The 13,276-nt window shown below is 36.4% G+C and overlaps 1 protein-coding gene across 2 annotated transcripts in view; it reads left to right on the top strand.

Annotated features, from left to right (window-relative positions):
* LOC145662515 (scavenger receptor class B member 1-like) overlaps positions 1–13,276 on the top strand; it is a 78,843-nt gene that overhangs the window by 18,724 nt on the left and 46,843 nt on the right. For both annotated transcript variants that reach the window (XM_081728167.1, XM_081728166.1), the window contains exon 2: positions 8,423–8,514. In XM_081728167.1, coding sequence (XP_081584293.1) covers positions 8,423–8,514 — 92 coding nt within the window. The remainder of the gene's footprint in view (positions 1–8,422; positions 8,515–13,276) is intronic.

The raw sequence follows: 13,276 nt of genomic DNA on the forward strand, positions 1-13,276 counted from the left end.
ATTGCCAAATATGTCTTTGAAGTAGGGGTGAATCAACAAACAAAACTACGTCAACTGCACGTGTTGCATGTGGATTGGGTCTGGGTGGCATTATCACAGTCTTCAAAGGTGCTCCGTCTTGTTATAAACAGTCTCTCCGCATAGTGCTTCGGTTCAATAAACACAGTTAAGAGTTAACAAAGGTCAGTGTAAATGAAATGTACATTATCGAAGTTGAGGTGACTAGGTTTTTGATGTCCTTGGTTCAAGGGACGGGGGCGAATACTAAGAAAAAAGGGCGGGAAAATGGAATTTTTGATCATTTCTGAGGGAAATTTTAACTTAAGTTCCTAATGTCAGTAACTCATAGTCGCTGCTCACAGCTTATTTCTCACTTTGTTAATGTATATTAGTCAATTTATCATTCAACATTTTCGTTTCTATCCTGAGTCGTTTCGTTCTTTTTTTCTTTATTTATAATGATGTGCGCTTTCACTTTTCAATAGTACTTTGTATTTCATGTAATAATAATGGCCAACGATTAAAAAAAAAATGAGCATTTTATCGGAAAAGAAAGCTACGAAACTTGAAAGAAGCTGAGGGGCAACCGAAGTCTCTAAAAAGTTTATTTCGACTTCTGGACAAAATTTCGAAAGTGATAATCATTCAGATGTTGAGAGGGGATTTGTCAATATCAGCTACTGTTAACGAAGCAACTTGCAAGTCGACAAAGTTTTGAAACTGTAAATTCATTTTACTTGATTGCAGTAATTTAATTGTCAAATGAAAATGGAATGGATACGGCTACGGATCTGAGTTAAGTCTAATGTATTTCAAAATTTGTTTGAATACAATTAGTTTTCACGTAGTATATGAGTATATAACTCGAAAGGGTAACTGTAATGGAAAGGTACTCGTATTAAATTTAGATGGCGCGATATTTTTAAATATTTGGTAATAGTCCTAGTGCAATGTAGGGTTTTGATTATAGTTACTTGTGTTCAGCGATGCACCGGCGGAGGCAGTTCGAGAGTCTGGATCCTCCAGAAATTCTAATTTTCAAGAAGGTTAGCACAATTGAAGAGCTCAATTCCAAAACAGCCTAAGTCAAAAAAGTAAGTTTATCAGGAGACCATTTTTGTGTTTGTTTGCATCATTGTATTTCTGTAAAAGAAAAGTAATCTTCATGAAATAAAATTGAAATTGTCTATTTTTCGTAAGATAGCGTTGAAATTATCATCTATAGCGAGAGTTTTATATGTGTTTTTTAGGCATAAGTCAGAAATTAGCTTCGGACAATACTGTTGACTCAGGACACATTGGAAAGGAATGCTTTTTTTCTTTTGCCTACAGTTAATTTGATTTATGAAGTTTTAACATGAAACCATGTTCAGTATACGGATCTACTGAAAGGGAACTTAATAGGACCAATATCTCAAAATTGACAAAAATTGACTTAGACTTTTTGGAATCCACCCCTTCAATTTCAGGGGGCAAATACACAGAATTATTTGCATTTTGTACAGGGCCGGCCCGAGGCAATTTGCCGCCCCGTGTAATGGCATCATTCGCCGTCTCCTTTCTTTATGAAGAACAAATCTTAAAAGCCATGATTTTAAGTATGCTACCTTATCATGAACAACGAAGGAAAGGGAAAGGACACTCGCATTCAGAATGGCCTAAAGACTACAAATACAACCTAGTTTTGTCTGCTTTTTTTCTTTAAATAATAATCTATTATGTTAGTGAAAGATAAGGCAAACACACCTGCAGAGGAAATATAGTAATTCTTTTATAGAATTCAATATTGAGATTCAGTCTTAGTATATCAGTTTGCAATTCCAATGCAACTGTCTTTTTTATCTCTATTTCTTGATTTTTCTTCTACATAAGTATATCTGTTATTTTTTTAAAAAAAATCTTATTTCTACCTTCAGTGATAAGGAAGTTATTTGTGCCAAAGACATGACTAATTTTCATATCAAAACTGTGATAACTAACTAAATGAAACAGGTGTTCGTTATTGTCCGATAATTGAGTTTTTTTATTTGATAACAATCAAGTAATTCATGTTAAGATTTATTTGATCATTTGCTTTAGTGCTGCCCATGTGACCTTAAACTAATGCGACCTAAACATGATTTATGAATGTAGTATCTAAATAGGTCAGCTTAGTAAATTTGACACCATCATCATGAAGTCTGTTTACAACAAGAAATATTTATTTTAAATAATATTGTTATGACAGATTTTGCCGCCCTGCAAATGCACGTATTGCACATATGGTAGAGCCGGCTCTGGTTTTGTAGGCTACTCCGAAAAATCTTCGGACCCGAAAGAGAAATCTCGGGTGCGCCACTGCTTGTGTTTACATTGTGTTACTCATTGCCTTATTTCGAACGTCTATGTTGGAAAGAGACATGAAAGGACTGAATTGTTTTATAGGCCCTGAAAACAATTTTTGCGGTGGGACCTGATTTTGAAGTTTCGCCACTGGATTGAAGGCAAGTTAAATATCGATTAAGGCACACACTTTTGTCATTTTGTTGTGTATTAAACAAGTTAAGGAAAAATTTATAAATAACTATTTAAGATCAACTATATCTCAAGAACGAGTGGACTAGCTTTGATGGCCACTGAAAATGACATACTCAGTGAAATATATGGATACAATAAGAAATTTTGCCAAACTGAAATCCAGAAAAGTGTCTTTATAACATGAATTTCTCACTAATAAGGAAAACGAGCAATTAAGCTAATTATCATAATTGTATTTCTAGAAAATACTATGTAAATATGCTTTCAGCGAAGCGTAAAAGACATAGGCGACGCCAGGATTTTGATAATGTGGGTGCAGGCTAGGATGGGACAACACATCCTAACATTGTTGCCAGAACGCTCTGCACTATTGAGCCTTAAGATCTCAAAATTAATCCCTAAGTTTTACTTAAAGAAAAAAAGAAAAAAAACTAGGAAAACACTGTATGATAGCAAGTAACTTATGAGAGACTTAGGAAGTCACTCAAATATATCTAAAAATAGGAAACAAGAAATATACAAAATAGAAAGGATTACACAGGTCTTCAAAAATAAAACAATGCTAAGCTGTATCGGTTTAGTTAACTGATTCGTATGCGTTGGGGTGCGCTGCATCCAGGAATGACAACCGTTTTGTCCTGGGACGTCTGGGTTTCGAACAAACAGGTGGTCATTGTTGAACAAAAATATGAACACACATATGCGATTTACAAAAACACCATTAACAGCGTAACACAAGTTAATGTACAGAAACACGTACACACGTGAAGACAAAAAAAGTAATACCACCCTCAATCAGATTGCTTGTGAAATCGTCTTTTTTAAAAGGTTTAACTTCGTTTGGAGTTTGTCCTTTTGTAGGTAGCTTCTGGAAGATCCCTAAATAACATCCAGCACTAATCTGCCATCATCGTAACACTCCAATTCCCTGATACCGTCGTTCCATTTCTTTGATATTTTGATGGAAACGCTTCCCCTGCTCTTCACTCACTGCTTCCACATTTTCAGGAAAGTAGTCAAGGTGGGAGTTGAGAAAATGGACTTTTAATCTCATGGAGCAACCAAGCCTTCGGAACGCATGCAACACTTTTTTTCACCATTTCCTTGTACTGTGGGTCCTTTCGGTTTCCCAAAAACATTTTCATGACCACAGTAAAGGCAACCCAAGCCTCTTTTTGAGTTGGAGTCATTAAACTGATAACGTCTTTGTCAGATATGAGTTTTCTAATATCAGGGCCAAGAAGAACCCGCGTATTCGCGTACTCGTAGTATTTGAGCAACAAACAGTGTAGCCAGAATACTTACCAACGTTTTACAAATCTAAGATGTAACCTTACTAAATTCGTTTTATGAACAGATTTATTGTTTTTAGTTTTTCTTTGTAATCTCGTACTCTCATTCATGACACATTACGATATGTATCAGTGATCCCCATCCGGACCAATATACATGTATTTCATGTTTCGTGGAGCACAAATACATTTAATCTTCCATGTTCATTCTTATTTTCGTGTGATGCATTTGCAATTTAGCGATTTCCAGCTACCTGTTTGACCACGTTACATTTCGACTGTGCAAAAACTTGACGTCCCAGGAAGAAACGGAGGTCATTTTCGACTTCGGTGCACCCAGAAGCGTAAAAATCAGCTAAACTTATGCAAACAGCTTTTTGGTTGCAGACCTGTGTTGTTGTAGGAAATCTGAAAATCGAAGTTAATGTGGATGCAGCTGCACCCACTGCACCCACTGTGGCGCCGCCTATGGTAAGAGCATACATCGTTGTCAAAATCAAACTTATGAGTTTTATCTGTTTCGACTTTTATGTTTCAATAGCACTTGTCAAAATATATCTTAGGTATATATATATATATATATATATATGCTATTAATTATTAAAACTGTAACTTTGATCAGTATTCATCCACAATCAATTGGTTATGATATCGCCATTTTTCGTTAATATTCACAGGGAGGCTACAGATATTGAAGAAATTTGCAATTGTAACAATTATTTGAAGAATTTTTCTCCATTACAAATTTTTACTCTTTTATTACCATTTAGGTGGGGCGCCTAAATATTGTTTGCTTACACTTAAGAAATGTCTAAAACCGGCCCTGCCACCAAGTTCTATGATTTAGTGTAGCACCAAAACTCCGACCCCTAGTTAATACTAACGGATCCAGAAGGGTCGTTTGAAGGGGGCGAATAGCCTCCTTGGATGATGAACGTAGACTCGAGACTAATTTAGTCTCAAGTCAATCACTGTTAATTCACTGCATAGTGCATGTCTGATTTTGTAATTGTCAACGTCGAAACAGGCAGAATACTTCAAAATTTTACGCATTAGACATACTGGTATTTATTTGGCTTTAGTATGAAGCTCTTTCTTCTTTAGGCTTAATATTGCCATAATTGAATATTTGTGCCAGATAGACGTTAGAGGTCCCGAGCCCGCGGGCCGGACTCGGGCCTACAAAATATATATCACTTCGGGGTCGGGCCGTAAATTTTCAAATATACAACCATATTTCTCGGGCCTTTTCGGGCCTAATTTTGTAAATATACTGTACAACGATATTTATTGTACCGTTCTTTCTGCAGAACTTTTAAAGCACAACTGCAAAATTAAACTTCTAATTGCTTTAAATAAAAATACTATTTTGCATTAATTTTTAAGTTTCTGTAATTAGGGCTTATTTCGGGCTCATTTGATTATCACACGAGCTCGGGCCTAAATGATAAAACATATTTCAGACTCGGTCGGGCCTCACATTGCAAATTCGTGGGCCTGGCCCGGGCTAAAAATTCCGGACCGTGCAGATCTCTAATAGACGTAGGCATTCACTTCTAATTTCATATTTTTGAGCTTCGTACGTCATAAGTAATCGTCGACTTCCTCTCAGAGTTGTTGAATATCACTTTCATCTTATCAATATTCAACTCGATTTTCTTGCTTCCTTCCTTGTTCTTCTATCTATCTTGCAGTTCTGCATTTACGAAGAGAAATATAATTAAGGAAACGAAAATGGGTTAGATACTCCTCGTTTACATCTATTCCTTTATTCTTCGAGCTCCTTGATCGAAATCAATATATAGGTATGTTTGTAATAAAACGTGAGAGAAATAAGATCACCCTGATGCTATATCTTTCTCTATTCTTATAGTATTTGGACAGCCAAACAGTTGGATATTTTCACTGATCTTTTAATGTATATTATCTACAAATTTTATGTAAGATTTTTCGACACAACTTGGTTTAGGAACATTAGTAAAATAAAGCGATATCAAATAGAACACAATTTTGTTGGCACGAAATGGTACTAACCACACTTTAGTACAAGAAATCAATAACTAAAGTACCTCAGAATATGGCCATAAAATTTATTCTTGTAACAGATCAACTCGATTTCTTGTAACAGATTTAAGCACAGACCAACAATATCTTTTTAGATATCTGTTCAGCTGTTTTGGTTGGTGTTTGTCTGCACAATCTAGCGAAGAAAAAGCCCGGACAACTTGTCCAATCGCAGTGATTGACGTCGGCATGCTGAATGCTGCGACTGCATGTAAGCATGCCGCACTCTTCTGAACAACTGTAGCTTATTGCAACGTACACAATGAAGATGTACACACAGGCATAGGCGCCGACTTTGGGGGGGTCAGGACACTTTTGGCCCCCCCCTTCAATATTTAAAAGTGGGTCCTCGCCCCTCCAATATAATCCAGTCGAGGAAGAAGTAACAAAGAGGAGCAAGAATCTCTGTCATAAGCATCGTCGTGCCTTTAATTAAATATTAGGAACAGCCTTCTTATTGAATAGGAAAAGAAGTTTCAAAACTGTGTTTAATAGAGCACTGAAGCTTCAACCAACACCCTGGCATCATTGATATGACAAGTGAAGATCAATATGGGGCGTAAAGTTGCAGTAAAGTTCCCAAATTTTGAACTTGAATTTGTTTTATTGGGTTTAGGCAAATTTGACTTAGGTAGTGAATTTCGCAACGGAGCGGATGAAGCAGAGTAGTGGACCGTGAAGTGGGGGAGGGGGAAGAAGAGGGCTTCATCAAACAGTTGATAGAAAACGGGTGAATATGATAATGTTCATTGTTCCCCCCCCCCCAATATTTTCTTCAAGTCGGCGCCTATGCACACAGGTATGGTTATTGAGATCAAGAAGGAACCATCGATAACTGACAAAGCACGACACTTCTGGAATATGAACCACTTGTCCCAATTTCTCCCACACCACTTGAGAGATATGATTGGTAGGATCACTCAACAAAACGTATTCTTCACCAATCCTGAAAATCTTTAAGAACGGACCAAAACTCAGACATAAGAAATCTTGGTTGACAAGGAAAAAAGAAAACAAGAGAATTGAGAAAAGTCAAAGGACTTTACAATTTGTTTTACTAACCATCAATTTTAATGTAGAATAATACTAATGACATGAATGATTGGGTATCACGCTTCCATCATGTAGTCCCATTGACCAATAATATTACAAATGAAGAAATAGATATCTACATTAAAAACAAAATTTTAAAAAGGCAGAAATTCAACTTTCCTTTGCACACTCAAGGAGAGGAAGAAATTGTGAAAATTATCAGAGGCTACTTCTTCCGTTTTAAGGATCAGCGCACGTGATGGCTACTTTAAAGCGAAAATGGAATCGCGAGTACGTATGACTACATTTCGAATAAACAGTGAATATAAATTCCAAGGAGGAAACTAGAAGAAAATCTTATCCTCCCACTTAGTAAAATCATGTTTGCGAACATAATTTGGGGTGGGTGGATCTCCACTGGCGCAAGTCCCGAGGGGATGGGGAAATATGTTCCCTCCAATCTTGGAACTGTTGGGGACTGCTCCCCAATAAACCGATTTGAAATGCGTTGTTTGAGGAGAATGTGATCTGTGTCCGATTGCCACAAAGAAAGAGATGAAATTGAAAGCCCTCCAGAATAAGCTTCAAGCCTGCCCACCTCCCAATGTTGAAGACAATTCTGCTCCCCTGATCCTCCACAGCATTGTTTTTAAACTTCATAAATATTTTGAATATCGCTTACAAAGAAAAAAAGGGAGAGAAAGATTATGGGAACTGTCTTACCCATCCCACCCCCCAATGTTGAAGACAGATTTGCGCCGCTGTGGATTTCGCAGTCCAACCACCTTCTCGTGGTAAGCTCTTGGGTTATTTTCAATGCATAATATGCTATGAAAATAAGCGAAGTGCTCGACAGTAATTGAGGAACTGTTAGCAATTAGAAGGCCAAATCTTTTATTTAGTCTTTTACATCAGAAAACTTTCGAATAAGGCTCAAACTCAAAACCAACTGGAAAATATCACTAAGAAAAAAGTGATATCACTAAAAATCACTAAATATCACTAAAAATTTTTGACCAAAGCAGCATAAGAAACTACAACTGAGGCATGAATTTAACATTTCTGATAAACGAAACAATAAACTACCATAGTGCAGATAAAATACATAAAACAGCCATATAATGACATTTTTGTAAAATTGTTGTGCGTGTTGCATACCCAAACTACTATCGAAACTCCAAGGTCGGTGCACGCCACCGAAACCACTTTCAAAAAATCTGAAAATAAGCTGACGTCTTTTTGGTCACAAATGGTCACTTTTCCGCACTACTCATCTTAATATTTCGAAAAAGTTTTTTTCAATACACTCTAGCGTGCACTCTAGTGGATATGGAGCAGCACTATACTAAGTTTCATTTTTAGTTTTCTTGTTAGTACTGTGCCTCAGCTTGGCTACTCTCGGCAATACTCAATATACGGTTCTTTTTAAACTATTAGGACGTTTTTAGTAAGAATATTTTTAAGATACTATCTTTCCTATGATGTGTTTTAATTAAAATACATTTTATTATTTTCAGGTATCGTCGTTTGTACGACGTTGTTACTACTATGTGGAGCCGCTGCCTTATTTATATGGACAACAAATTTTGTAGACGATATACTTCTTGAGGTAAGTTTAGATTGTATGGTTAATTTTTAAAGAAATTTGTATACATAAAGCTCAAAAAGGAAATTCACCGACAAACTTTTGAGAGATGTGTGATTCCTTTCACCAAACCAAATGAATCCAAAGTGGATTTACAAACCTGGATAAAGATGGCACAAATGCAGTGTCTGCAATCAGTACCATAATTAGATCCCTAGAAACGAATGACAATAAAAGAAAACATCCGTTTACGGCTAGCATTATATCAATAGTAATAATCGGCGCAGGAGATTCTCATGTAGTTCGGATCCCACGTTAAACTATAGATCCACGTCTCATAGCCTCACTGTTGAAAAGGACGCTAAATTCTAAATCCAAATAATAATAATAATAATAATAATAATAATAATAATAATAATAATAATAATAATAATATTAAGAAGAAGAAGAAGTTAAAGGAAAATCTGCGTTATACAAAGCTACGTTGTGCATATAGATAGACCCGGGGGCAGAAGGGTCTTTTTTACCTCCTCCCTAGTGTTGCCACGAGACGAGACGAGACGAGACTTCAGGCTGTCTCGTCTCGTCTCGTGCAAAGCATGTCTCGTCTCGTGTCTCGTCTCGATAAAATGTGCTCGTCTCGTGTCTCGTCTCGAGAGGTTCTGTCCCGTCTCGTCTCGTTTGTCTCGTTTTGTCTCGTCTTGTCTCGTAAAACATATAGCAGCATACCATGGAAACGAAAGTTAAATGTAGCAGGCTGCACCATGCTAATCAAGATACAACTAAGTCACAAGTATTAACCAGAACACAAAGATAAGAAATGTCACGGTAACTACACCGTGAAGCCTTCACCTCTGGTGTATGTGGTAGTCGGTTCGATCTCGGTTAGTGCCATGTGAGCTTTGTGGTGGACAAACATCGAATGTGTGTGGGGGCCGCGGTAGCTCAGTGGTAGAGCGTTCATCTCTGGTGCTTGGGGTCTCGGGTTCGATCCCAGCCCCTGCCAAGTGAACTTTGTGGTGGACAAACACAGTGTGCGTGGGTTTTCTTGGGGTTCTCCCGTTTCATCCCACTTTCTTCATTCCACCATTTCATTCATTACTCATCATCACCGTCTCCTTTAGCCTAACCGGCATAACCGTGGGACCTAAAACTCAAATATTTCATTTCATTTTTCGAACGTGTGTGTGTTTTCGAAGTTGTCTAGTATCCTACCACTTTCTTCATTTCACTAATTTTCCCATCATCCATTCGGGGTGGGCCAAAGTTGCCTAAAGGTCTTAAAAATAAATTCAAATAAGCTCACAAGGCAAGGACAAATAGTTTACAAGATAATATACGAGGCTTCTCGACCCTGGCTTTTTTTTTTTTTTTTTTTTTTTTTTTACATTCTGAAACATTGAAATTTGTTTCACCAGTTTCAATACACGAATATAAAGTAAATTGCTCATAGGTACACTCATGTCCAAAATTATTGTCGCATGTCTATAAATATGTTGTTGTAGGAATATAATTTGAGAACGAATTCGCCCGGTATTTCTTATAACGTTAGTATATGTATAATTGGTAAGAACATGTATGTGGCAAATTTAATATCAAAAGAGCAGTAAATAAGAACAATAAGACAAAAAGAAAACTTTCTTGTCAGTTTAGCAATATTTTGTTTTATTCATTCTAATATTCCTATTTATAATTCTTTTCCTATGAAATTCACCACAAATATACATTTCCCGATTATACACATAGTATCAGTTTTAAAAGTACCCTGCAAAATCATTATCAAATTATATTCTTACAAGAAGACAGTTATAGATATGCGACAATCATTTTGGACATGAGTGTACGTCGAAGATGAAGACACTAATGTCAAATAATGTTTACACGACAAGCAAAGTTCGATGTAAAGGTGTCACCATCCACGACACTATGGTATACTATCAGCCCACTTGCTTTATAGTATATATATATATATATATATATATATATATATATATATATATATATATATATATATAGAGAGAGAGAGAGAGAGAGAGAGAGAGAGAGAGAGAGAGAGAGATGGAAAGATATATAGATAAATAGAGAGATAGATATGTGTGTACACTTTGATTTCATATATTCCAGCCTTTAGGTTTCCATACCAATCCAAAAACTACTTTTCATTTTAGCATCTTTAGATTTGTTGCAATTATTTTTTTAAAAAAAGTTCGGAACCAAATAATTTTATTGAGTAATGGAAAGTATTTGATTGAAATTTTATATGTTACTGCACAGTAAGCTTTACTTAAAGTGCCATAGTAATGGGAGCTGAACGACACATCGGACCAAAGAATGCTTGGGGCCAGTCTTCACCTCCATGGTACAAATCTGTTCCCATAACCGCGGGGTGTGTGCCACTATATGGTGGTTGCCCCGTTTGTGTAACAAACTCATGACAGTACACCCAGATTAGCTAGTGGTCTAAAAAAAGTTGATTTTTGGGTGGCCATTTTGGATTAAAGTTTCTTATATTGTCGTGATCTATTCGCAATCATACAACGTACATCTTCATACCAAGTTGAGCGGTCTGCGGCGATAGACCATCGGCTTCAAGGCCCCGGGTTGAGTCCCGGAAGAGTCATGTGTATGAATTTTAACAGCATTTGTTTTTTCGTATTGTGTCAGGGGGCGAAATCGTACGGGATAAAAGGATTTCAGTCTGAAAAAATTGGAGAGAATATCCTCCCCAGGATACTTTCATGGGAGTAAGGAATTAGTAAAAATATAGGATATACATTTTATAGCAGGTTTAAAATTATGGTTTGGGTATCCTATTTCTTTTCTGTTAATTATGTTCTTCAATGTTCGAATTTTGATCATTCTCATGATATTTTCTGCTTTCAATGGAGTTCCATGAATATTATACCAAATGTTCTTTACACTCTGTAAGAAACCATTTCTGAAGATAATTTAGGTCCTAATGAATATTATTCACTAGGAAAGGGAAGTATTCCCCTCCTCTCAACATGAAAGGAGAGCAAGGTCCGTCGACCCTACTGTTCCGCGCTTTTACAGGTCCCTTCATAACTCGCTGTTTCTGCGTAGCCACTTTCTCCAGCTGTAGTGTGACGACACCGTGGTGAAGCAGGGACAAATATCGTGTGGTAAGCCTATGTTCCGCCTTAGCGATTTGCAAAAGAAAACAAATTTTTAAATGCAATAAAAGTAAAGACTACATGCAGATACAATATGTACTCACTATAGCATTGAGTATCACTTGAAGAACAGCTTTGCATCCACTGTCTTAAAGAACATTCCTCCTGCGGAGTTCCTGTGTTTTTCTACTCAAAAACCGAATTCTGAAGTATGTCTTAGCCTTGTCGAATAGTTTCAAAATCGAAGTGTCTTTCTTAGGTCATAAAACGGTCAGCCAATCACATTCTTTTTCTTTTCTTCGATTCACAGTTTTTCGTGAAATATTCGAAATATAACTTCATACTATTTTATTGCTTCCATCCACCTGGAAGAAGGTGAAACGAGATCACCACATAGCCTCATATTGCCACCATTGAACTTCGAAAGAATCGCAACTATCTTGAATCCTGAGACTTCAACTTTCGATATGATTTCGAAGAGTAATTTTTACTTTTCATAGTCTTATTGAAATCATAACACACTGGCTGTTTCCACACATCTATTAAGCCTCGAATCATTGGCACCTGTACATTTCTGTGTGGTCCTAAAAATATATAAACGTTTTGGTCATAGCATACACGCCTATTAACATTCAATTCATCAAATATAAGCACTGAAAATTTTTCCACACTCTTAAGCGCCCTTGCTAAGTCAAAATTTTCAAAACTGGGGTAGGAATACCAGGAAAAAACGGTAATTTTTGCATACAACGTCGAAATGTTGACACATTGGGTACGGGGATTCGAACTTGTAACCGCAGATGATTGTATAATTTATCAATGAGGCGTGTTGTGTTAATGCACGAATGATATCTTAATCAATCCATCTTAGTTTTCTCTTGCCATCCATTAGCATATTTACTTGGCCCTGTATAAAACTTTTTCGTAATATATCCACCACCGGTTATTAACCACTTTATTGAAACGATCACAATATTATATTTTAGAACTGGCCTTCGAAATTAATTCTTTATTATATTTGCTTTCCAATTCTTTTAACTTCGTTTGTAAACATATTATTTTGGCTTTGTACATACTGTTAGACTTGTTTTTCGTTCTCTTTACACAAAAAAGAGAGCTCTTCTTTTGGTTTATGCCCCTCACTCTCCACAAAACAAACGAAAAATAACATAAACAAAGAGTTATTTTTTATTTCAGTCACAATAGTTATTTCATCTGGCTGCACCCCTATGTCTGATTTGTTTTTTTTTAAAACACCTAACTTCCGTACATTTAATTTTTTCATTATTTACATCAACACGGTTCCGTATAGTAAAGGTAAGTTTAGTGAAGGCACGTCTTGTTTAAACTTTTTCTTGGGTAGAATATTTAGAAGCTCACATTTTAAATTATGTCCATAAGCTTCGGGAATAAAATGATCGGAATAGACGCTGGCGTTTTCAACTTTAAAGATGTCTTTCCGACAGCATTTCTTTTGCCAAACTTTCCGCAACCCGTAGTATTTCTACTATAATTGCGACAAGTACTTAGTGTAGAATTCGACATGCTTATAGGCTAACACGAGCACTACAGTAATTAATGTTTTCTTAATACGGGAAAGCAAGAATCACTCACTTTCCTGCAAAAATCAAAGAAACAAACAAGGGTGAATG

The sequence above is a fragment of the Thermobia domestica genome, chromosome 10, assembly GCF_964235325.1.
Source record: "Thermobia domestica chromosome 10, izTheDome1.hap1.1, whole genome shotgun sequence".
Classification (NCBI taxonomy): Eukaryota; Metazoa; Arthropoda; class Insecta; order Zygentoma; family Lepismatidae; genus Thermobia; species Thermobia domestica.